The 26,154-nt window shown below is 37.7% G+C and overlaps 1 protein-coding gene across 1 annotated transcript in view; it reads right to left on the bottom strand.

Moving 5' to 3' along the window:
* Window positions 1-26,154, bottom strand: part of DMD (dystrophin) — a 1,831,916-nt gene that overhangs the window by 1,115,218 nt on the left and 690,544 nt on the right. The window contains exons 31-34 of the mRNA XM_087813416.1: window positions 19,445-19,555; window positions 18,890-19,063; window positions 15,060-15,215; window positions 11,176-11,346 (exon numbers count right to left, since the gene is read on the bottom strand). Coding sequence (XP_087669542.1) covers window positions 11,176-11,346; window positions 15,060-15,215; window positions 18,890-19,063; window positions 19,445-19,555 — 612 coding nt within the window. The remainder of the gene's footprint in view (window positions 1-11,175; window positions 11,347-15,059; window positions 15,216-18,889; window positions 19,064-19,444; window positions 19,556-26,154) is intronic.

Raw genomic sequence — 26,154 nt, 5'->3', positions numbered from 1 at the left:
ATTAAATAGGGAAAGGCCATGAATTTGAACCAACCAGGCATCAGTCATATGTAATCCTCACTGCTCAGGAGGGTGGTAAGCTTCACTAGCGGAGCTTTTAAAGCAACTGGAAGCTTTGGTTAGCTACGTAGTGAATTCGGTCTACCACTCACTTTTCCTTCACTAGCAAACAAATATTTATTGAATATCTGTCAAGTATTCCTGTGATATTTCTCCTTTAAACATCATTGTTTTGATACATTGTCATGGCTGATGTATCATAAATTTCTCTCTAAGTAATTCTGGGTTTGTTAAAATCAATCAATCGATCAATCAATCAATCATGGAAACTAAAAACAACAACAACAAAAAACCAAAGCCATCCAGTCCCAGCTGGGGAGGGTTCGGAAAGGTCTACCCTTTCGACTGGGCACGTTCAAGTTCAATGAGTACACTGGCTAAGTTATAACTCAGCCCCTTTAGCTTTTTCAGTCCTGTAGTAATGGGACATCTTCTAGGGTTGATTTTAAGACTGAAGGAAAGAGAGGAATTATGCACACTCAGTTTTATTTTGACCCCATGACATGGTCATAAATCCAGTTTCAGGAGTTTCAACAGCAGCGTAATGTGAACTATATACTTGACACCCAGGGTTTTTATGACATAGGGAAACATGTCCGATAAGAGTAGAACTCGACTTAAATATAAGTTGACATCAAATCTAACATAATTTCCTCCATTTTCCATATATTTAATTTATAACAGTTGGTAGTTCTACAGTGAATAGTCGAATATTAAAACTAACTTTCATGAATTCAAAGAAAAGGATGTGCTTTCTACTTCTTCCCGGACATAGCAACTTTTACATGCTACTCCAGTTTCCTTAAACAAATGGACAGCACAGGCCAGCTTCTTCTAATGACACTCATGGAAGGGTGGAAAATACACTGTGATTTATTCCTCATATCTATAAGTTAATTCACTTGAGTAATTTCTTAAATAAAATTTATTGGGGTGACACTGGTTAATAACATTGTACAGGTTTCAAGGGTACATTTCTATGATACGTGATCTGTGCATTGCATTGTGTGCCCACCACCCAAACTCAAATCATCTTCCCTCACCATATATTCGGCCCCCTTTGCCCTTCACCCCACACACTCCCCTTCCCTGTGGCAACCACCATGCTGTTGTCTGTCTGTGGCTCTGAGTTTCAGTTTTACATCCCACATAGGAGTGAAATCATATGGTTCTCAGCTTTTTCTGCCTGACTCATTTCACTTAGCATGATATTCTCAAAGTCCATCCATGTTGTTGCAAATGGCAGTATTTCACCCTTTCTTATGGCTGAGCAGTATCCTTTGTGTCCATGCCCCACATCTTCTCTACCCAGTCCTCTGTCACAGGACACTTTGGTTGTCTCCATGTCTTGGCCACCGTTTATAATGCTGCCATGAACACAGGGGTGTATATATCTTTGCAAATACGTTTTTGAGTTTTCAGGGTACATACCCAGGAGAGGGATTGCTGGGTCCTATGGTAGCTCTATTCTTAATTTTTTGAGGAGTCTCCAGGCTGTTTTCCACAGTGGCTGAACCAGTCTGCATTCCCACCAGCAGTGAATGAGGGCTCCTTTTCCCCTACAACCTCTCCAACACTTGTTATTACTCGTCTGGTTGATAATAGCAATTTTCAGTGGCACGTGAGGTTCAGGATTTAGCAATTAGCTCATACACTCACTTCATGGATGTTGTAGCAGGATGGGAAAACCTGTTCTGTTGGTCTCTGCTGATCATACCATCATATGATGAAAACATTTTCTTTAATTTTATTTAAAGACAAAATGGTAAAAGTGTTGGACTAATTATCTAGTCCCATAGGGACATGTTCACAGGTGTGTGTTTTTCCTAACAGGGACAGAGAAACATAACCCACTTGGGCTTAACCCTCTCTCCCACCCATTTCATATATTCAGAGATCCAAAGCCTCCCATGAGTTTTCCTGGAATTTGCCAGGAATAACTTATCTATCTGATTTTCTATTATTCCCACTCTGCACTCCTTTTTTTCTCTCTTAGGTGGCTCCTGTCCCATAGATACTATCTCCACTCAGGCCCTCATTCAGTCAAACGTGCCAAAGCACCATTTCCTTATACAATTCTTCCTTTACTAGGATGCCACTAAATTCCTATTTCTTTTAGCTCTTTCTTGATCCCTTGTGCAAGTCCCCTCTAATATGGATGAAAGGTTAACTAACATGTCCATAAAAGATATTTTCAAGGATCATCCTCCCCAATGAATTCTGCCTCAGTCAGTCTGCAAAAATATTATACCATTCCTAGTCATCAGGAATGGGAGAGAATTCTTTTCGTTTTTAGCTACACAATTTATTTATGGGGGGGAAAATGAACACATTACTGCAATTCTGAGATGTGCCTTTGTCACATTTTAAGGTTTCTGAAATTGAGAGGAAACACAATTGATATTTACGTTTAAGGTGGTGGTGTTCGGTGTGATCCACAACAGCTGTAATTAAATCAATGGTGCATCATACAATTAATATGTCCTAAGTATGATAAACTGTAATATTAATTGTTTCTTCAGGTCCCTACATTACTCTTGTCATGGCTAGAGGTTTAATACATATTTTATTATTAGGCTAATGTGACGGAATAATATAATGATAAATTCAAAAAGAACATAAAACATTAAATAGTGAATTTTATGGCAATGTGTACTGACTTTTTATTAATAATGTATTGTCTATTAAAGAAGAATTTCATGAAAGCGGAATGTGCAGAACAGAAATTACAGCTATAACTATAATGACAGTGAACAGTGACTCCAATGGCATTTAACAGATGTTCTATTTTCTAAGTAACAGCTGCTTGATGCATTCATTGTACCAAGTTAATGATCTGCTAGTGTTATTTCACTTCACAGATAAATTACTGTGCTCTCTTTTAAAAAAAAAGATGTAATTTTTCATGCGAATGATAGTGTAACAGACTTTAGAAATAAGTAATAGTTCTCATGCTTTTATAGCTAAGAGGAGTGATGAGTTGAGGCAATTATCCAGATAATCTAGGACCAGAGGCCAGATTTCTTTAAACTGGGAAGGTGATTGCTTAAAAAGTACAGGGCGGGGTTGGCTGGACTGCATGGAGATCTTTTAAGGCTGCTTGTTTCGCATTATCTAGTGGTTCTCAAACTTCCCTGACTCTTAGAAACCCCCGCCACCCTCAGACCAATGAAAGCAGAATCTCTGGGGGTGAGTCCCAGGCGCCAGTAGCTTTTTAAAGTTCCCTGAGAACCACTGGCAAAGCAGAAGGACGCATTCTGTGGCAAGATTTTATTGGGTGGTTGTCATTACATTTTAGAACTGGAGTGACAGCAGAAGAAGAGGTCACCTGTCATTGTGCTTCCTCATGTTAAATATTAGAAAAATCTGTCCCGGAAGGAAATGTGAAAATCAAATTGACTTGTTACATAAGTGGCTAGACATAAATTATTTTGTATTATTTAACACCCTGAATTAAATTCAACATTTCTACGTGTTTGATTCTCTGAGGCAATTCTTGGTATCCCAAGATGACTGTTAATAAAATCTAATGATCAATTTATAAAAACTGGCAGATCTGAGCCATCCAAAAACTGATGGATTTAAAGTATTATAGGACCAAAATTATTTTTAGGGAATGATATTTGATCATTTTAATTTTTTGATAACACTGTGGATATTAAATGGATTTAATGTAGTTGTATTATTTAACTGGCTTTGAATTTTTGATTACTGAAACTAAATTAGAAATAGATGAAATCTGTTAGTAGTTAAATCAGAAAACTACATAAACTGTTGAAACTTCTATTTTCCAAACATAATGATCATCAGATAAATAAACTTCTACTTAATCACATAATAGTTACTTTCCTACAGTTATATATTTGTGCTCAATTCATATGCCAAAAAATTGTGGCCAGCAATATGATATTTAGAAATGATTTACTTATATCCAACTAATCAGGGTGATTTTAAGACATTAATAAATAATATTTAAAATCTAAAATCACACCAGTGGCAGCTGACTATAGACCACAGTAGGTGATAAATGCACACAGAATTTTCATGTGGAATTATATATTATGCATTTTAAGTTTAATCATTGTGTATTTTATTCTCATTTTGGATGATCAATACCTTTTTGTTACTTTGAGTTAGATTACCTTAAAGTTACTAGAAAATAAGACTTACAACAATACTTATAGTGGAAAAAAGCTACTGAAATCAGAGACAATATTGGATTCTAGTTGTAGATATGCTCTGTACCAGGACTTCAATTTCCTCACCTACAAAATGGGAGTATTTGACCCCATGGTTGTTCATGTTTCCATCTGTTCTAACGTTTACCATAAATTTCAACAGCACATCATCATTTTTCTCTTCTCTCAAGAAATGTCTTAATTTTTATCTCTTAAATTGCAATTGCTCTTACTGAACAGATATTTATTGACCACGTACTACATATCAGATACTCTGTTACGTGCATGGGGAATACCAAGGAACAAAATATACATTTTTCCTGTCCTCTTGGCAAGTGAATTCGCTAATGTCCACTTAGGAGTCCGGGAGAGCAGAAGGTGGCAGGACAGCTCAAGGGTCTCGGCAGCGCTGGTGGGCAATCTCCCCAGGCGCCGGTCATCTCCCCGAGTTTGACCATGTCCTTCTCGTCTCTGTCTCTGTCTCTGCTCTGGGGACATCAATCAGTGTTTCCCATCTCAGCCTGGCCAATGCCGGTCACAGGGATTTGTAAGGTACCAAGGGAGAGAGACTGTTTGATCGCATATAGGGTAACAAACGCCACAGTTACAGTTCCCTTGTGGCATCTCTGTTGTGCAGACCACGAAGCTAGGAGGGATCTGTGCTTTTAAAAATCTTAAATTTCCCCTCTTTTCACTACTCTGATGGAGGCATGCTGTTTGAATTTACAAATACAGTGAAAAGACTACTAGGCTTTAGGAATTTTAAATTAGTATTAACTTTCAATTCCCACTGTTAAACATTTTTGTCATTTCTGTTATTCTCAAATGTCTGCTCCGTGTCATTTTAATTTAAAATGTCTTTCTTTCGCCTTCTGAGAAATTTGGACTTATTTTCAATTTATCCACTTTGCCCCCTCTCACTGCAATCTGGAAGCACAGTCCAAGGCGGGAGATGATAGAACAGCTTCCTTGCCCCTGCCAATCAATCTTGCCACCATCCTGGCTACTTCTGGAAGCTCTTCCATCCTTCCCCTGTGAGACCACTAAAAAGCTGAGCTGGGATACCCAAGAGATTCTCAGGGTTACAGGCCTTAGCAAGTGGATGGAAACTGTACACATCTGGAATCCCGCCATGCGCCACTCGGCATCTTCTAGAAGAGCGAGGTGTCCTAAGGTCTGGTTTTCAAAGTGTGACCACGGAATTCCGAGTAGGAGGAAGCCTTAGAGGAGAGAGTTAATTTTGGAAAGTCCACGTCTACAGCAGCCCCGACCTGTGGAAAGGATCCTGAGCGCCTAACTCCTGACACTCAGTCCTGGAGACATGGCAAAAGCTCACGGCCCGGCGCATGAGACTGCTCTGCACGGGGCATGTTGAGACAAACGGCAACGGGGACCTCCTGATCACGTTCACTGTGACAATGTTAATCAGGGTACTGTCTCACTCAGCATCCCTCCAACTTTCTGCATAGAAATTCAAGAAAAGCTTGCATAAGACTAGTATGTTAAAATGTTTTAATGACTGCTTTGATAATTTGGACACTTTTTTAAAATTCTCACCCAAGGAGGATATTTTTTCATTGCTTTTTAGAGAGAGCGGAAGGGAGAGAAAGAGAGAGACAGAGAGAGAGAAACATCGATGTGTGAGAGAGACATCGACTGGCGGCCTCCCGCACATGCCCTGGGCTGGGAATCGAGCCTGCAACCGAGGTATGTGCCCTTGGCTGGAATCGAACCCAGGACCCTATAGTCCACAGGCTGATGCTCTAGCCACTGAGCCAAACCAGCCAGGGCGATAATTTGGACATTTTGAATCTCGTAAGTGTATTCCCATCCATATCGGTTATGCAGAATGAATAAATTCTAGAGACCAGCTGTACAACACTGTGCCTCCAGTTAACGCGGCTGTATCATACGCTTTAAAAAATGTTCAGTGTGTAGATCTCATGCTAAGTGTTCTAACAATAAAAACAACCGTTTAGCCCTGGCCGGTTTGCTCAGTGGTTAGAGCGTCAGCGCACGGACCAAAGGGTCACGGGTTCAATTCCAGCCAAGGGCACGTATCTGGGTTGCGGGCTTACTCCCCGGCCCTGGTCGGGGCACACGAGGGAGGCAGCCAATCGAAACATTGATGTTTCTCTCTCTCTGTTTTTCCCTCTCTTTCCCTCCCTCCCTTCCACTCTCTGGAAATTAACTGAAAAAATATCCTCAGGTGACGATTAAAAAAAAAAATGTTTAGCTGTTGGTTTTGCCTGACGGGAAGCTTGGTGCCAAATTTCGAGGCTTCACTCTGTCCTCCCTATTCCACTGGCCAAGGGCCATTGTGAGCACGTTGCTGTGCAAAGTGTCTACTATTTTCCTACTGCGATTTTCCCTCTCCCTGGTCCCCTCATTTATTTATCTCTGACCGTTGAATCACAATATCTCTTTAAGTCACCCTAAATTAGCCTCTTTTTTCTCTCTCTGGAATTAGATCTATAATACATAAGCATAATTTAAATACAGTAAAAATGAAACTGAAAAGATTTCATTGTAGTCAATATATTTTTAAGTAGGCTCTGTTTGGATAAACTAAAGGTGAAATAAACATTTCGTTGGGAATTTAATTTTATGTATAAGAATATTTTCATCTAGACATTCAAATATTTTCATATTTAAATAACAGAATATTCTTAGATCAACAGAACTGAGAGAAATTCAGCAGAAGTAAATGAAACAGTTTAAAAAATAAATTGACCCTATATTCAAGTTTTTTCCAAATCGAAAATACTTGGAATGGTTGGCAAATATCTTTAGTGTGTTGCATTTAAATGAATACTCAATTTATTCTGAGAAAATCTGACACTGGTCCTTTGAAATGGCAGATGAGACTAACGTCTTGAGTCACGTTCTCCATCTACCAAGAAAGCATGTGAAATAAGAATGTACTAAGGGGACATGGGGGTTCACGTATGAGAGTTTCATTATCCTCATGTTAAAAAATTTGAATCCTAAGTGTGACTGCTTTATTATAGGATTATGATTTTTGAAAAAGCCTCAGCATCTTGCAAATGAGTTTATTAAAAATTGTGTAATTGAAATGCAAACGTGTATAGTTGGCTTTGACCACTAAAGGGTTTCAGAGTGTATCGCTAGCAGTTTGGTGTTTCAAAAGATCCAGAAAGAGCAACAGGTTATTAAATAAATAACAAAAGAAATGCGTTTTCTCTGCTTTTCTCCTGATGGAGCTAAATTACTATTGCTCTTCGGTTTTACAGAAAACACTTTCCAGACAGACTCAATAAGCTGCCACATCTTCAGACCACAGGAGCCTTCTAATATGACAAGAATAATCTAGAAATCTTTGCCAAGTTCATTATCTTATAATATTTTAATGATTTTGTGGTGAGGTGAATGCAAAAATACTCTGTAGGTACTTATTCAATGACCTTATGGGGACTCCGGAATCCAGAGTTCATGTGTGGAATACTTTTATGATTTCCCCTCAGTTTTAAACTGTAGTCAGAGCTTTTCAAATTCCTTTCATGTCTAGCTCTATCCCTCTATACCATTACGTTAGCATTCTATATCATATTTATAAAGCTATCCCATTGTTTTGGGCTGAATTATGTCCCCGCAACCTTCATAAGGCCAAGCCCTATCTTTTGACATGGTTACTTGTTATGAGCTGAAATAGTGTCCTCCAGAATTATATGTTGAAGTCCTAACCTCAGAGCCTCAGAATGTGACATTTGGTGATAGGACATTTAACGAGGTAAGTTCAAATAAGACCATTATGGTGGGCCCTAACCCAATATGACTGGCGGTGTCCTAAGAGTGCTTTGGACATAGGTATGTACAACGGGAAGCTTACATGAAGACATGAGAAGACAGCTAGTTACAAGGCAAAGGGAGAGGCCACGGAAGAAACCAACCCTGCCGAAACCCTGACCTCGGACTTCCATCTCCCAGAACTGCGAGAAAATTAATTTCTGCTGTTTAAGGCACCAAATCTGTGGCGCTTTGTTTCGCCAGACCTAGCAAACTAATGCAGCCATTAAATTGGATATAACAATCAAAGATATTGTCCATAGTATTAAGGGGAGGGTGACCAAGAATGAAGCCCGGATCATTTTCATGAATCTCTACATGTATGACTCGTCCCATGTGCATTTTACTATATTTCAGGCTTAGTAGACCTTAAGTCTTTCCTGGGCTTTTTTGCTTGTGTATGAGTACGTACGGTGGAAACTGCCGTCAGTCATGTGTACTGACAGAGGGACAGGCCATGCAGGCATTTCTCTGCCTTTGTCTTACAATGTAAAGGGCAGGGGTGGTGATACTATTCTAGCCAAGAGAAATGTCTTGTCTCTTTCTTCACTTTAGTATAAGATCCAATCATCATTTTAGCAGGACACGCTGGCCACCCAGTTAGAGACCATCTTTTGTTACTCTCCTTGGAGGCTAGATACGATCATGCGACTAAAATGTGGCAAATGGAGTAGGCGCAGAGAGAGTGCATGGAGCTGTCACAACACATCTTGAGGAGGAAGCTGCTTGTCCTCTACGTCTTTCTGTTGAGTGGTGGTGAACAAGTTTTAGCATGAGAGGACATACCCAGAGGACTGCAGAACAATGGAACGAAAGGGACCTACATCTTCTGAGAACTTCATGGAGAAAAGTCACTTCCTCCACCCAGAACTTCCATGAGACAGAAAGAAACCTCTGTCTTCTTGGAGACATGGTATTTTTGCCTTATTTCTTACAGCAGCCCAGCCTGCATCTAAGTATATGATTGTCATTGGTTCAAAGTAAATCATCACCTAAAAATATAATATTTGTTTGGGCGATAAGAAAAAAAAAGGCCAATGTAATTTTTAACCTGTATCCTCTGTACACTCCCTACTATAATAATATAAATATATATATACACACATATATATGTATTCCTAAACTAAAAAATATAATTCAATATCTTATCTCTAACAATAAATCTATTCTGAATGGAAAAAAAAGAAATGCATTCACTACTATTTATTTGAAAAAAATGTATGACAAAATTTTATATCTACTTGTCCTCTGAATCTACATAAACAAAATCAGTTATCAATTTTGGTCTCACTTATAAGTTTTTATATGATGCAATTAAAATTTCCTAACTTTGGATAATCTAGATAGTCTTGTTGAATTAAAAATAAACCACAAAAAAAAATAAAATAAAAATAAAGCACAGAGCCCAGCCAGTGTGGCTCAGTGGTTGAGTGTCAACTCATGCACCAAGAGGTCACTGGTTCGATTCCCGGTCAGGGCACATGCCCAGGTTTTGGGTTCCATTCCCAGTAGGGGGCGTGCAGGAGACAGCCGATTGATGTTTCTTTCTCATCGATGTTTCTATTTCTCTCTCCCTTCTCCCTCTCCCTTCCTCTCTAAAAAAAAAAATATTAAAAAAAAAAAAAGCACAGAGCTCTTAAACATCTAGTTAATACAGGCACGGGTTTGTTAATTTAAAAAAATCAAGGGGGTAGGGTGTGCTATTGATACTGTTGTAATGAACCCAGTTATTAATAACAGGAAAGAAGTAAAGGGAAAGCCAAATATTACAGACATGCCATTTGTGCAGCTTTGCCAGGAAGCTGCAGTTTAACAATCCCCAGGTAGCCACCAGTCCATTCCTCACTGACTTCTGGAGGAAGGGACTAGACAGGGGGAGAACAGACCCATGCCCAGTAAAATCTGGGTGAAATAGGGAAGGTATTTCTCTGTCAGTCACACCTGGAACAGGTCATTGGCCTGAGTAGGCGTGGCCACTGCAAGCACTAGAAGATCTGAGACATTTAATCTCCTAAACAAAGGAGTTCGCTCTATTGTGCTCCTGGTTTCTCAGGGGCTCTCATGCTCCGGGGGCCCTGCATTTGCCCACATGGCCCACAGCCATACAGACCCCCACACACAATGGACTAATGGACAGCAACGAGCCTGAACCTGAACTGGACCCAGCTGCAACATGGAAAGGAAACTTTAGACACTGGCTTTGCTTCTAGCTCTGCTGAATCCCCAGCTACACTTCTTCCAGGACCGGATTAAGGGAAATGGGACTTTGCAAACCCAGGGATGTAATTCCACACAAATAAAAATCACTCATCCTCCTATGCAAGTCTCAGAAATTCTTTTTCTCAAGATACCGTAAGGATCCAACCCCCCGCACTCAGTGGGGAAAGGGGTACCCCACTTCTACCGGAAACACCAATATTTATTTTTTTATAAATGTCCTGTGTTTTGGCAAAGTTTAAGGTGAAAACACACACTATTAATATAAATTATTTCCTTTATATCAACACACTTTCTAGTAATCAATCAACTGAAAAAGATTAAGTTATAAGTGTCTTGACCTTAAATTTAGGGAGAAATAATGTCTGATTGTCTGTCAGAGAAATAGCAAGAATTTCCCAGCTGAGGATTAAAGAAAACTCTGTGCCCTTTGGTGATGAAAATGACAGCAGCTGCACAGGCCTCTTGAGAGTTTCTTTTTTATTGTGACATAAGCCATGTGCTGATCTTGCTGGACATGTCCAGCCCAACCGTCTGCAGTGTCTGTATCCCTGCCTTTCTCATGGTTGTAGGGTCCCTCTGGGCAGTCTGTCCTGGGCAAACCAGGGAACACAGAATCTCATGTTTGGGCCCACTTTGTGAGTAATAATGCTGTGTGTTTACACGACTTGTTCATAACCTACCTAATTCTAAACAAGCTTTGCGGACACTTTTGCTAAAGCTTCCCATTGGTTTTATCATGGTCCTGAAATATACAGAGTTAAACTACTGGTGAATTTTTGAGAAGAGGGAAAATGAAGCAAGATAATACTTAGAATTCTATTATTGTTGTACATTAATAGCTCCTTATAAAATTATATAACTGTGTGTTTTCATGCACATTACAAATAGCCTACAGTGATACAGGTTTTACCTTTCCCCAGGCGACTTCAGAATCCAAATTACTAGGCATTCCTTCAACTGCTGATCTCTTTGTCAGCTCCGTATCTGTAGCTGCCAGCCATTCTGTCAGGGCATTCATTTCCTTCCGCATCTTCCGGGACAATTTCAAGCATTTCTCCAACTGTTGCTTTCTTTCTGTTACCTGAAAAGAACGATAATAAATTGTAATTTGGTTTACTTTTTCAATCCAGCTTCAGTTATAGCCACTTAATTGGAACTTTCATATTTTTGTCATTTTAAAATAACCTTTTTCTTCTTAAAAATATTTCAGAAAAATCGTAGGTTCTGAATATTAGTAGTGAAGAACACAATCTAGGAAAGATGAGGTCCTATCTCCAGAAGATAGTGTTTTGTATCAGGCAGAAAGAAAAGCTAAAAGGAGCCTGGCCAGGTGTGGGTCACAGGTTGAGCATTGACCTAGGATCCAGGAGATTGGGGTTCGATTCCCGGTCAGGGCACATGCCTGGGTTGTGGGCTCGATCCCCAGCAGGGGGCGCACAGGAGGCAGCCGATCAATGACTCTCTCATCATTGATGTTTCTCTCTCCCTCTCCCTCTCCCTTCCTCTCTCTGAAATCAATAAAGATATATTTTTAAAAAAAAAGGAAATGCCAAAAGGATTTTCTCTAATGTAAATAATTTATGGCCACTTTTTAAACAAGTAGAATTATGTAAATCAAATTGAAGATATGACGCATTTCTTTCAGAAAACCTTCAGTCATTGGTCAAAGAGATGCGGCAGGAGGTTTACATTCCTGTATATGCAAATGAGGCTGGCTCTTGCAGATAAAAAATCAAAATGAAGAAAGAATACTAAGTCTCTCAAGAGGCAAAAGTATTTGTATAATGCTTATAGCAGCCAATGTTACAGTGATAGCATCAGTAAAGTGGGGTACGTTTGCACAAAAACAGCACAAAAAAATAGGCCTCTTCCCCTTTAAACATGCTTTTGTCATCCAATGGGAGCAAAAAAATTCCAAAACAGAATTTTCACTGTCATTCTCATGAATAGAGAAAAGCATGAGATCCTGCGTTCCAGTTCTCAGTGTTGAAAACAGACACCCTCAAAACCAAATTCTTCCACGTCCTCACACACAAAATAAACAAATGTGTATTTTTCCACCACTGCTACAGGTGTGCCTACATTTTATAAACATGTAGGTTAGTTGGTTGGTTGAATAAAAAGCCCAGAATCTCTTCCTGGTGTCTGTGTGTGTGTATGTCTTCTACAAGTGAAAATATGTTTAAAGAACTTAAAATGTTACAATAAAAATAAACACGGAAACTTTGATATGAATTCCAAATATTCAACAAAATTTACTAGTTTCTTTAACAGAGGTGTATATAAATTTTAAAAATGTTTAGTTACTGAGGCTGCAAAGTCGATTGTTTCTACAGATTTTTCCTTCTATTTTTTCCTTCAGGGAAATAAAAGCATCTGCCCTTTCGACTGCTAGGATTTTATTCATGTGTGGTAGAAAAAAGTATACCTTATGGTGTGTTCCTATGCATAGGTATTTTTTCTATGCACTACTGGTAGAAAAGAATTCTAGATTCAATATTTCAAAGAAATTCTATCTTCCTGGAGCTAATGCATTATTGATTTTTATTTATTCTTTTTTGTTTATATCCAGCTAAATAAGATTTAATAAAACAGGAAACACTGCCATCTTAAGGAAAGCTGAGTTTTACACTTTGTGTGTCTGATACATTTAAAAGAGTGCCACCTGCAGTAGAATGTTTCAGCAGCCCTTGCTTCATGAACACTTAAAAATGTGAGGCTGATATGAGTATTGAGGCTTTGGGTATTTGAGGCTGATATGAACATTGCTATTTATGTATAGTCCCATAAAAATCAAAGCAAAGAGAAATCACACAGGAATTATAAGAATTATTACATCTGAGGTGCTAGGTGTAATATCCCTCAATAAAATTAAGTAGATTTAGATATAAGAAACTCTTTGATTTTTATTCATTAAACAATTAAGCTAAGTTGGTGATAGTAAACAAACTAATAAAATTGTGTTCTATAAGGAAAGTGCTGTGGACTGAACTGCATGTCCCCCAAATTAATACTGAAGCCCAAACCTCCAAGGTGACTGTATCTGAATATAGGGCCTTTAGGAAGTAATTAAGGATAAATGAAATAATAGGGTGGGACCCTAATCTGATAGGATTGTATCCTTATTAGAAGAAAAAGAGATCTCTCCCTCCTCCCTCCCTCCCTCTCTCCCCCCCTCCCCCTCTCCTCCCATCCCCTCAGCAGGCCCCCATGTGAGGACACAATGAGTAGGCTGCTACTACAAGCCAGGAAGACAGTCCTCACTAGGCTTGATCTTGAATTTCCAGCCTCCAGAGCTGAGAGAAATATATTTGTGTTGTTTAAGTCATCTCCCCTACGGCATTTTGTTATGGCACCCGGAGGTGACTAATATAAAAAAGTAACACATATTGACTTGAGCAAGTACAACCATATAAATTCTGAAGATGATTAAAGTGGAAGGGTTTGTCTTTTTAGATATAAAAAGAATAATATACTCAGATAACCTTTGTTTCCTCTGATTTTATTAAACAAAACCACTGTTGTTAAAGGAGCCTGGAAGATTTAAATGCAGATGACTTTGCTTTAGAAGGAATACTACAGCATTTTTATAAGGTGACATTTATAAATATCCCCTTTATCATCTGTATTTCTAAATCTTTATTCTGAAAATAAATTTCTGCCCTACATTTTTGCTGCATTCTGTCATGATATTAAAGCTAAGGATGTTTCTTAGTAATGTTTCATTTTGCTTTAATGATTTTACTAAGTGCAAAATGTCACTTGAATTTTTTAGCTGAGCACCAAAAATCTTTTAGGTAGCTTAGAGTAATTACAATAATGGCAGAGCAAAGGCCATTTCAGTCCCTGATGTTGACAATGTATGCTTCTATGAATACTTTTTATGAACTATCATTATTTTGAACCATCAAAACTCTAAATTTGAGAGAAGTGAGAGAACTGTACTAGGCATTCGGGAGGCAAACATCTTTAACAGTGAAATGGACTTGGCATTAGACCCTGATCAGGACAAAAATATAAAAATAATCATGGAACGTAGGACTTAACTGGCTATCAATGCTCTCTTATTAGGCAAATCCAGTGGATTATGTAACGCTTGCCACACAGGGAAATACTGTCTGAGGAATGTGCCAGCTCTATTACACCTAATGTGATCTATGTGGAATACGTCAGCTCCACTGTCCCTAAATATAAGTAGGTACAATAGTTTATAGAATTTACCAGGCTTTGAATCAGCACATGTATATTTATACAATGAAAAAAAGCAAGTGGAGACCAATGAAACCCTTTTAGAACCATCTGATGGACCAATAACAATCTCCCTAAGCTTTAAATATATACATATATTTTTAAGTATCCTTATTGATTTTAGCAAGAGGGAGAGAGAAGCATCAATGATGAGCGAGTCATTGATCGGCTGCCTCCTGCACGCCCCCTGCTGGGGATCGAGCCCGCAACCCCGGCCTGTGCCCTGACCGGGAATCGAACTGCGATCTTCTGGATCCTAGGTCGACGCTCAACCTCTGAGCCACGCTGACCGGGCAGCTTGAAATATTTTTAAATGCAGACTAGAAGAAGATTCTCATTGATTAGTTATTGTTTCTTAATAAGAATTGCACATGGGGATCTATCTCAGTCTCTGTATATGCATATGAATGTATATGCGTATGTATCAATCTACTGAAAGTTATTAAGACTTCCTAAGACATTTATTGTACAGGATTCCTGCCTCTTGCTTTACAGTTTATAAGACAAGTGGGGAGAAGCCAGTGCCCGTGGTTTCAGTGCACGTACCTTTGCTCCCAGCTCATTATAATGCAATTTCAAAGCTGTTATTCGTTCATCCAGCTCTTTAGGGTTTTCCGTCTGTTTCTTCTGTACGATCTGACGTCCAGTTTTTATCACCATCTCCACCTCAGACTTCACTTCACTCAGACTCTTATACAAGTTCTAAGTTAAAACATAAAACATAATAATAGGCAACAGTATCGAACTCATACTATCATTAATACAAAGAAATAGGGGCAGAGATCACCTTAATTGCGATTTCATGTTTATACTTTTAACGGGGCAGTGTTTTGCGGCTGTGATCAGCATCTGGCTTTTTTATTTCCTGTTGATTTAAAGTTTCTATTTGTAATAACATACACGCATACAGACACGCGCAGTTTGTAGTTACTCTTACTAAAGCAAGAGTACATAATACGTATATTTAGTTCTTTGGTCCAAGTTTATTTTGTTTTTTTGTTTGTTTGTTTGTTTGTTTTAATATATCTTTATTGATTTCAGAGAGAGGAAAGGAGAGGGAGAGAGAGATAGAAACATCAATGATGAGAGAGTCATTGATCGAGCCCGCAACCTGGGCATGTGCCCTGAACGGGAATCGAACCCCGATCGCCTGGATCCCAGGTCGACGCTCAACCGCTGAGCCACGCCCGGCCGGGCGGTTCAAATTTATAAAGATCATTTCTAAATGTTATTGATTTATATTTTTTATTTTATTTCTCATTTAAGCATAGTTGGTATACAATATTTTAAATGTTGTTATAGTTATATAATTCTAGTTGCGAGTTCGGGAGAATTCATTGACTCACTCGCCAGGTATTTATTGAGCGCTTACTATGTTCTAGACAGAATTTGAGTGACGAGAGCATCAGTGGAGCCAAGACAGACCCGTTCACTGCTGTTCTCATGGTGCTTGCATTTTAGTGGGGATAAAACATCTAAATTTCCAATTCATACTTTCGATATATTAAATCACATAGAAGGAAGGAAATTTTCCATATGTTGATTAGATTATACAAACCCATTTTCTTAATGGAGCTGATCAATGAAATTTAGACAGATAGAAATATATTACTTGAAACTCACTTGTATGTCACAACCACAAAGAACACATACACTGCTTCACAAAGTATATTGCGATAACAAAGCCTTGTGGAACAAGTGTTGTAACTTTGCCTTGTAGTTATTTTCCTGAAAGGTATGTGTGTTCTTATGCACGCATAAACGTTATGTAGATGTGTGTCTACGCATACATGCATATATCACAGTTTACGTTGTACATCAGTGCTTTAATGTGGTCAGTGGGTAAACCTGCACGACAACTACTTATTTCAGTGGTACTAAGAAATAAAAGTGCTAGTAAGTGATTGTTGTTTTTTGGAATTAGAACAAAAATTGGGTTTGTTTTCTCTTTTCAGTTTAAAATCAATGTCAAAAACAAAACATTTTGTAAAGGCTGAGCACTTATTTTATTCATTAAGGCTATACACATAATCTATTTCCATCTTAATCCCCTCGGATGATCGTCTGATATCAATATTCCTTTAGTAATAATTGTAAGTTCTGTTTGAGCTTTCCAGATGATTTACTTTTATTACTTTATTTCTCTGGGAAATTATAAACATATCTGGGTATTTAGAAACATTCAAATTGTTCATTATCATGCTGGGAATCAACTCTATGAATTTTGGAATCAGAGGTACTTCCAAATGATTTATTCTTCAAATTTTAAAAAATCTTAATAATTTACCTTAATGATGGAATCTCATTAAAAGCAGTTATTATTCATTAACATCATGTCACTCAATAGGCAGAGAAAATATCACTATTTTCGGAAAATACTCTTTCTATTCATTTGTGTTGATATAGGTAAGGCTTTTAAAAATAGAATCAGAATCTCTTGAAGGCAAAGGCCATGATTATAGTATATGCAATAGAGCATCTTAAGTGTTGAAAAAATATAAAAGTTGTAAAGAAAAAATATCCTTATGGAAGGACTACTTGAATTGGTCCTGACATTTAAACCAGATTCAGAAATAAATTGAGCGAGCACCCTGAGCCCTTTCCTGTGCACTGAAGTGAGGGCACAGTCACTGCAGCTGGGCACAGGCAGGTTGTTTTCAGCTCATACTTAATAGCAGACAAATTTTAGGAGGTACTGTTAGAGATCTGTTCCTAGACGAAAATAAACAGCTCTCCCTTTACAAATATATTTAGTAGTAACAACAGTGTACTTGGGTCATTTTGCCTTTAATTTTTCGCACAATATTTAAGATGACATGTGTTCCCATGTATTTCTAACATTACTCATCTAATATCACCTAACAACTAGATATATTTATATCCAAAATTTCTTTTGGGGTTAAGAATACTTATAATAATTATGTCACTAAAATGTAGTCTGCATTATGAAAAAGTGTTATCAAATAAAAAATACCAAATAATTTTTTACAATATATAAAACTTTTTGTTAAAAATATATTTTCCCAATCATAATAATATAGCTGAAATGCACTAAAGGGTCTCTTTTTCTTTTTTTTTTTAAATGTACTTTTATTGATTTCAGAGAGAGGAAGGGAGAGAGAGAGATAGAAACATCAGTGATGAGAGAGTCATTGATCAGCTGCCTCCCACACGCCCCCTGCTGGGGATCAAGCCCGCAACCCGGGCCTGTGCCCTGACCCGGAATCAAACCGCGATCTCCTAGATCCTAGGTCGATGCTCAACCGCTGAGCCACACCGGCCGGGCTAAAGTGTCTCTTTTTCATTTATGGTATGAAGTAGATGCAGAAACAATCCTTAAAACATAAAATACTAGATAGATAACATTTTCCCTTTAATGTAATAACCTTAAGTGTTTATTTTATGTGATTTCTATCCTAATAGTCCATAGAACATACATAGTTAGAATAATAATTCTATTACTCTAGTAGACGTCCTCATTAATTCAGCTTTATGCTGTCAGAGGAGTCACCTGACCTGGGGAATTTCCAACAACTGCAACAAAGGGCACTGCTTGAAATCCCAAAGTCCAGTGAAGAATTACGCTACAGGCTAATGATCCCCTCTGCCTTTCGACTCTGTGTTTGTGGTGTGGCAGCATTTCAGTATAAATCTAGCACTGCATTTAATAGAAAGATATTAGGGTTCAGAGTAAGAGGGCCTGGACTGAAATCTTGCTTTTGCCCTTTACCAGTGTCTTTACTCTCATTTAATCTGCGGCCTTGAGAATTAGAGATGACTTGTGCAGATCACTAAGTTTACTTGGTACACAGACCTAGCATGTTATTTTATTACCGCAACTATTGTTTTTGCTGTTTCCAGACTAATACACAGCAGGTCCTCGAATAATGTCATTTCATTCAAAGTTATTTCATTGTAACGTTGATGAGATGCCGTAGGAACTTAACTCTTGTTTTTGTCAATTAGCCTATGGTAAAATTAGTTTTGTTACACTTTGATTTGCTTAAAGTTGCAGAACCTATTGACGATGGTAAGTGAGGACTTACTGTGTTTCTTTTCAGTATTTCCATTTAAAAATATATTCAAAGTACCAAAAGAATTAAACAATGAAGATGTTCTTTTATGTTCTGCACAATCCTTAGAGAATTTTAGACTCAAAAAAGACACCCATAGAAGAGGTGTTAAATGGCTACTACTTCAATAAAAGTTCTTGTCTCTCAATACACCTGTGCTAACTTTTGTCCTTAATCTCAAAATTATACAGTTAATTTTATACTTATCTTAAAACAATTTTCTGCTATAAAAGAGTATCATCAAATACCTCTTAATAAGGAAAGTCAAGGGTTAGCTGCGTATTTTGCACCAGAAATACGTACCACACAATGATTTAGCTGTGACTGTACTACTTCCTGTTCAACGCTCTTCATTTCCAATGCAGGCAAGTGCATCTTCACTTCATCTAAAATCATCTTACTTTCCTGTAGACGCTGCTCAAAATTGGCTGGCTTCTGGAATAACCGAAACTTCATGGAAACATCTTGCAATTTTTTCTGTAAAGATCATGTAAGAAAGCACCAATTTAATTTTGCCTTCCAAAGAATAAGCAGTAATATTTTAATTTTTATTAAAATTATTTATTGTTATAAACAAGAAAAAAAGTACAAAGTATTTGCTTTTTTCCATTTGTCCAACATAAAAAATATGTGCATTTAGGAGAATTTACCAAATGTTATAATATAATAAAAGGTAATTTTAAAACCTATTTTATCCTTAAAATATACAACCCAAAAGGTCTTTATCATTTATAAAACATATTGGAGTTTTCAAATAATGCCCTCAAATCCAATTTTGCTAAAATCTAGTTGTCTAACACAGGCTATGTTTTAATACCAAACTAAAACAAGTTACTTAGTTTTTACAATAATATGTACCTGTGCCACATCGATTTGGGATAGTACCCTTTGGGCGGCCTCCTTTCCCTGGTTGTGTTTCTTCATTTCTTCTAAACTGATCTCATGACTTGTCAAATCCGACTGGATTTTCTGTTGGAAGGACAGCACTGACAGTCAGCATGCTTATGCAAGTTACTGCAACAAACAACTTGCTTGCCAAGAAGATAGAATTCAGGAACTGTCCTAACCCACTGCTGCAATGTAGCCTCTTTTAAAATGAAGATAAAGTTGTTTTTACTTTCCAAAAAGTTATCAAAAATCAAATGACTTATTTCTCTTCCAACAGGGTTATTATGAAAACGATATTATCCTTTTGAATCAGTGGTAATGAACAAAATATCTATATCTAATATGTAAAACTGGTATTCTTTTACCTTTGAATCAACACTCACATCTGGCTAAAGATACGATGTTAAACCCTTAGAGAAGAGCTAACTGTGGCAGGGATAAGATATAATGAGAAAGCTGCATGGACAACATTCCTTAAGAGTGGCCTCTATTCATTCATTCTGTGCCCTGTTGCAGTTAAATTTCAGGGAAACTATGGAAGTGGGAAAGGGAAGTTAAATGCCACAGCTGGTTGTGCTTTCGGTCTGACAGATACTTAATACCTTCCTGCAGAGATTGATTTTTGAACTTTAAATAACTATAAAACAGTTCTATACTTTATTGAGTAAAGGTAATTTTCATCAAGTTCTATTCAAAAGTATGTGAGTACCTGACTTACACACCTCTGAGCCAGGTTTAGGAGAGGGTCCAATCCTACAGCGTGCTTTGTATCTAAGCATCCTAAACGGCACACTGGATATGCGAGGGGGTGGAAATTTGGAAAACGAAAGCATTCCTAATTGAGTGAAAATAAGGTGCAGGGCAGAGGCACTGAACAGCACGGAGAGTTTAGAAGACCAGAAATAACACATAAAGAATGAAAGCACATGGGCAGAAATATAACTAGAAACGTAGGTGGGAGTGAGGTCTTTAAATAAGCTCATGTCCTAAATGGAAAGTTCCCAGTATTTTCAATATGAAGATAAAGTTTAAAATTTAAAATTGATTGGAATCACAGACAACAGTTTTACAACTAATATTTAATGTAATAATTAAGGAAATTCCTGATGAGACAATGCTACTATAAGTTCAGTAATACTTTGAAATGATTTTGTACTTTAGTAATCAATCCACACGTATCTACGTACCCGGGGGGGTGTTTTCATAAAAGTGGTGCGCGCTTGTACAGCTGGGATTTATTTGAGGGGACACAGCCATGGGAGGGAAGGAGCAAGGGGGGGCCAGGAAGGGATCATGGAGAACACAGGAGTTTAAGGCAAAGAAAGAAGGAACAGTCTACGAGAAGGAAAAGAAGAAGAGCCAGGGAAGGGAGGGCGTGCCACTCAAGTGAAGGGCCATGGGAGTGCGATGCCAAGGGAGAGGCCAATGGTGACAATTTTGAGACAGGTCAAATGAGACAAGCGCCAATCAGTTCACATCAGCTGCTCGATGAGCTCTGTACGTCGGACAGAGTCAGTGGCTGGCGAGGGCAGAAATACGGTTTTCAAGGGCTGAAACTTGACGAAGCCTCCTGAAAAATTATGTCAATAATTTTGTCTCTCCATATAATCACATTTAGGTCAAGGAGACTGAAACTCATAATGAGGTTATGTGAAAGGCGCCAATGGATGAAGCGTTTTGTAAAATGCAAGGAGGTAGCTGATTAGAAAAATCCTGTGGGAAGCAAGAGGAAACGGCATGAAGAGCAATGATCGATAATCAATGGAAAATATTGACAGGATGAGAGCTGCTACTTTCTCAGAAGCCAAAGGTAGGACATAAAAGGTCATTTTGGATGTGAACAGGCAGGAGCCGGGATGCTTCTTAACTGATGCTCCCTGGGAATCGGAACCGACAGTGGTGAGGGAAATCTGGGTTTAAATCTCAGGGCTCTGCCTTACCACCTGGGAAAACACCAAACCTTTCTGAGCCTTAATTTCTCCTCTCTAAACTGAGGATGATAAAGGCAAACCGGCAACGAAGCACTGTCATAATTTCGAGGCAGCATATCTGGAAAAATTCTCGTGTCTGTGGTAGACAACTACATCAGTTTTGGTAAAGAGATCAGATGTGATCTTATAGGTGAAAACACCTGTTCAAGTTGTTTGCACAGATATTTAGTCATAGGTTGTCAGTGTCATTACTTATTTGTTTTTAAAGAGTGAGAGAGGAGAGGGTCCAGGAGGAGTTTGAAGGAAACTGATTAAACTTGAATAGCCACAGAGGAAATCAGAAAAAGAACCTGATGGCAGCTAAACAGAACAGTCAGAAAGAGCAGAGGGCCCAAATAAGACATCTGTAGCAGTATCCGTCTACATGCTTTGAAAAGTCCTTCATCTGGTCAACACTCAAGGTCTACACAGCAGAGAAGACAAGGGTATTCCTTTAGCCACTTACACTAGAGGGGAAACAGAAGGGCACTGAAGGAAATCATCATCATTACCCTCATCACCCAAGCAGATGTTTGCATGAGCTTATGGACCAACGATGCACATAAATTCATTTAATCACCTGGTCAAAGTAAGCACCTATCATCCTCATTACAAATGAGGGTAGAGATATTGACTTGTCCAAGGTAACACACCTAGAAAATAGCAAACTACCTTTAAACAACCATATTACCTCTTAAATCAGGATTTAAAAATCACAGCATCTGCAAATGTACATTTATGACACAAAACAGATACCTAATCTTATTTGTATATTAATAGTATTTAGTTTATTAATTCAATTCAAGAAACAAGTATTGCACCTACTACCCAATTCCACATAGTGAGAACAAAACTAGTGCCCCTATTCTTAAGGAACTTTTATTCTATGGAAGACAGAACACAGAGGTATAAGTAAATTACAAAGCAAAAATGTGTAATAGGAAACCCCATGGGATGCAATAAAAGAGAAGGGAAAATTCATTTCTACTACAGGATCTGGTAAAACTTTAAGAAGGTGGCATAATTTAAATTGTATATGGCTCAGAAGGGCTTTGGGAGGGGTACGGAATGAGAGACAGGGATCTCATTCCAGGCTGTGAACCATGTTGGCAAATTCTGGGTTTGGAGTGTGCAGAGTGTGTCTACTTGGTTTCATGGAAGGAATGGCTGAGTGTGGGTAGAGTAAGAATTACTTTCTAAAGGAGGAATTAGTGTGAAACTATTGAACCTTAAGTTTCAGGGCCGCTCACTTGCCAAAGGCTCTTTCTATAACTCAGCATTTAATTTTCTATTTTCAATTTATATAAAGATTGGCCCCCCCAAAGCTGCCTCTAGTAGCCTGACATTATAAAACAAAGCCAAGAAAACGTAAGTGATCACTGGAACACACGACTTCTGGTGATAAATTCCACCTTTTTGCAAATGAGCCATACTGTTGTCATGACTCATAAACAAGAGAAACAACAGTGACTGACAACACACAAGCCAAAACTGAACTTTGATCTGTCACCAGAGGAAGGTAAGAAACACATAACTTGTGAAAGGAAAGTCTGGCAGCTTGGGACGCAATGCACAGGATACATGGACCCTGAAACGTTCAGTCCTATCGAGCAGTAAGACAGACCCTTGAGAGAATGAACGTCTGTGCTCTTAAAAGGTCACCGCTACGAAAATCATTAGAACTGAAAATAAGTGATGGTTGACTATCACATAAAACTGAGGTTTTAGCATAATTTATAGACAGCATTTCTAGAAAAATTCTTATATCTGTAGTACTGTTCCCATATGATTAGACATCAGAATTTATTTATAAATTAAGTGTATTATATATGAAAAGAGCCCAGTGGCTAAATGTATTTTAGAAATTAAGGATGAACATGTCTATACTACAGAACTTCTCAGAATGTTTTATATATTAATATACATTGTGAAATCCAAGAGGGAGGTAGTTCTTTACTCAAATTATCCTTTATACTTATAATTATAGTTAATGACTATATTCAGGAACAGCACTCCAGTTCATTATTATTAAAGTTATAAGATAAAAATTGATAAATAATTTTAATCAGTTCTACTTTGGGAAGTTATATATCATACATCACATTTCTATTTAGCTAGCACATTCACAAATTAATTCAACAATTCTTACTTTCAACTGATAATTCATTTTTAATTTGTATTTAGAATATTGTTTAGCACCTACTTTTATTTAACCTCATCAGATTATTATTCTGGAAACATGATTAAAAAATGCCATGACTTTAGGGCAGACTTACTGTGAAATAGATAAATTATTTGTTTAAATAACAGAGTATTATGAAAACTTGCAGGCAGAATGGATAATCTCTTATTTAATAATTCCTCTAATAAAAAAAGAAACATCACATCATCTTTCCTGACATTATGACTAGACAATGAAAAAAAGTTATATTGTGGAAGAAAACATTAAAAACAGAAGATTTAATCCAAAGGAAAATTATTTCCGGGCTTGGCTACCAAATTTGTAAGATCTGCTAAAGATCTAAATAAAGGCTTGAGCAATTTTAGTTCTATTTTCACCTAAAATATACATCTACCAGGATATGTGTTCAAAGAAAACAAACAACTGGATCTTGTGAAATTATCAGCTTGGCTTCATATAAAATCAATAATTTCCAACAGAAGTGAAATGAAGTGCACTAGCAAATCAGGGGCTGATGGTTTGGAATACCCACACGTGAGTCTCTTCTTACTTTTTTACTTATTAAATTATTACAAAGTATAATTTGAACCTTTCCAAAATTATCTGCCCATGGGAATAATTACATTTTTAATGTTCTCTATATTTTATGTTATTTATTATTATTTTTAAAAATATATCTACTGATTTCAGAGAGAGGAAGAGAGAGGGAGACAGAGATAAACATCAATGATGAGAGAGCCATTGACCGGCTGCCTCCCGCACGCCCCCTGCTGGGGATCGAGCCCGCAACCCGGGCCTGTGCCCTGACCGGGAATCAAACCCCGATCTCCTGGATCCTATGCCGATGCTCAACCGCTGAGCCACGCCCAGCTGGGCTGTTCTCCGTATTTTAAAAGTACAAATTTTCAAAGGTCCTTTATTACTTGTTCTTCCTTTAATTTTGTGAGCACATGTTCTATATGGACATTTCCACTTCTTGAGGATGCAATTTCAAAACTTCTAATGTTTAAAAGTGACTAATCTAACAGTGCTACATTTCTCTATTAATAGTCTCAACATGACATCTTCTAATATCTTTCTTTTTGAAACATTTTAGTTATTTTCTCTGGAATCATTTTATTTGACATCACAAAAGCGCTAATAATTATTTTATATAAAGTTTCCTTTATTCCATTAAATACTTTAGACAGCTACAGCCTAATTTTGCTTGTCATTTTCTGTCATTAATTTGATATATGAGAATGGTGTGATGAGGTAAATCCTGATAAAAAGTCCTGCTCTCAGCTCAGTTAATTGTAAAGTGCTATATTGGAAATGCCATTAATGTTTGATTGATTTTTAGTTCTATAATTTGCCCTTTACCATTTTTAATGGAAAAAAATGGTTATTTCTATTTGCATTGTTGTTTCCTACTTTCAACATATAGTGCTAGTTATGAACATAATTACTGCATTGTCAAATGTCTTTTTTGGTAATGGCATGATAATATAATTTGCTTTATATTTTTCCATTGCTTTCAGAGAGAGTGGAAGGGGGAGAGAGACAGAGATAGAAACATAGATGTGAGAGAGACACATCAATTGGTTGCCTCCCATTTGCGTGCAGACTGGGGCCGAGGGCTGGGCCTGCAACCGAGGTACATGCCCTTGGCCAGAATCAAACCCAGGACCCTTCAGTCCGAGGGCCGACGCTCTTACCACTGAGCCAAACCAGCTAGGGCTAGCTTCACTTTTATATTTAGAATTTCTAGAGGGATTTTCAGAACACGATGCTATCATTTAATGGCAGACTTCAGAAGGGCAATTCTGAGTTTACAATACGAAAGATGTCATTTCTTCATTATACATCCTGTGAGGACATAACACAATGCAAGTGCAGCCAATGATGTGTGGCATGTTTATAATCTCGCGCATCTTTTGCAACTCCTGCTTGTGACTGCCGCCCACACTATTAAACATGTCAAAATAACACAGGCATCTAAATAAGGGAGTAATGAGTTCTAGATAGTGCCACACAGAGAGAAGTAGCATTGCAATGTTAGAGCAGACTTAAAATGAATTGCATTCTGTTTACCATTAAATCTACATTGCTGGGTAAAAGAAACTATTTCTGCCATGGCTCCGTGGGGTTTACTCTTGGAACCCAAGTCTCTGTAACAGTTCTCTATTTTCTTCTTCTGTCGTTAAATTATTTCATTATCACATAAATCCTGAATGAATTCCCCTATGTGGGTTTATACTGTCTAATTCATAAATAAGTGAGGGGGGCTATAAAGTTAGATTGTTCTGAGTCATTTGACAATCAAATGTGCCTATTTATGCTCTAAAAGTCTTTTTTATTCCATTATGAAACCATAAGCTTAATCCGATAGACCAAAATCTGCATTTAAATCTTTGCTTTTTAAGCCATTGATTTGGATCGTTTGGAATGCTTACATTTAAATATGGCCCAATATATTTAAAGTGAGTTATAACATTTATAAAATTTATAAAGTTATAAAATTTAGCTTCCATAAACACAGAAGATCT

Source organism: Miniopterus natalensis, chromosome X, assembly GCF_054644295.1.
Source record: "Miniopterus natalensis isolate mMinNat1 chromosome X, mMinNat1.hap1, whole genome shotgun sequence".
Taxonomy (NCBI): domain Eukaryota; kingdom Metazoa; phylum Chordata; class Mammalia; order Chiroptera; family Miniopteridae; genus Miniopterus; species Miniopterus natalensis.
The sequence above is the reverse complement of the archived record's forward strand: the minus strand, read 5'-3'. Positions and strand labels throughout refer to the sequence as shown.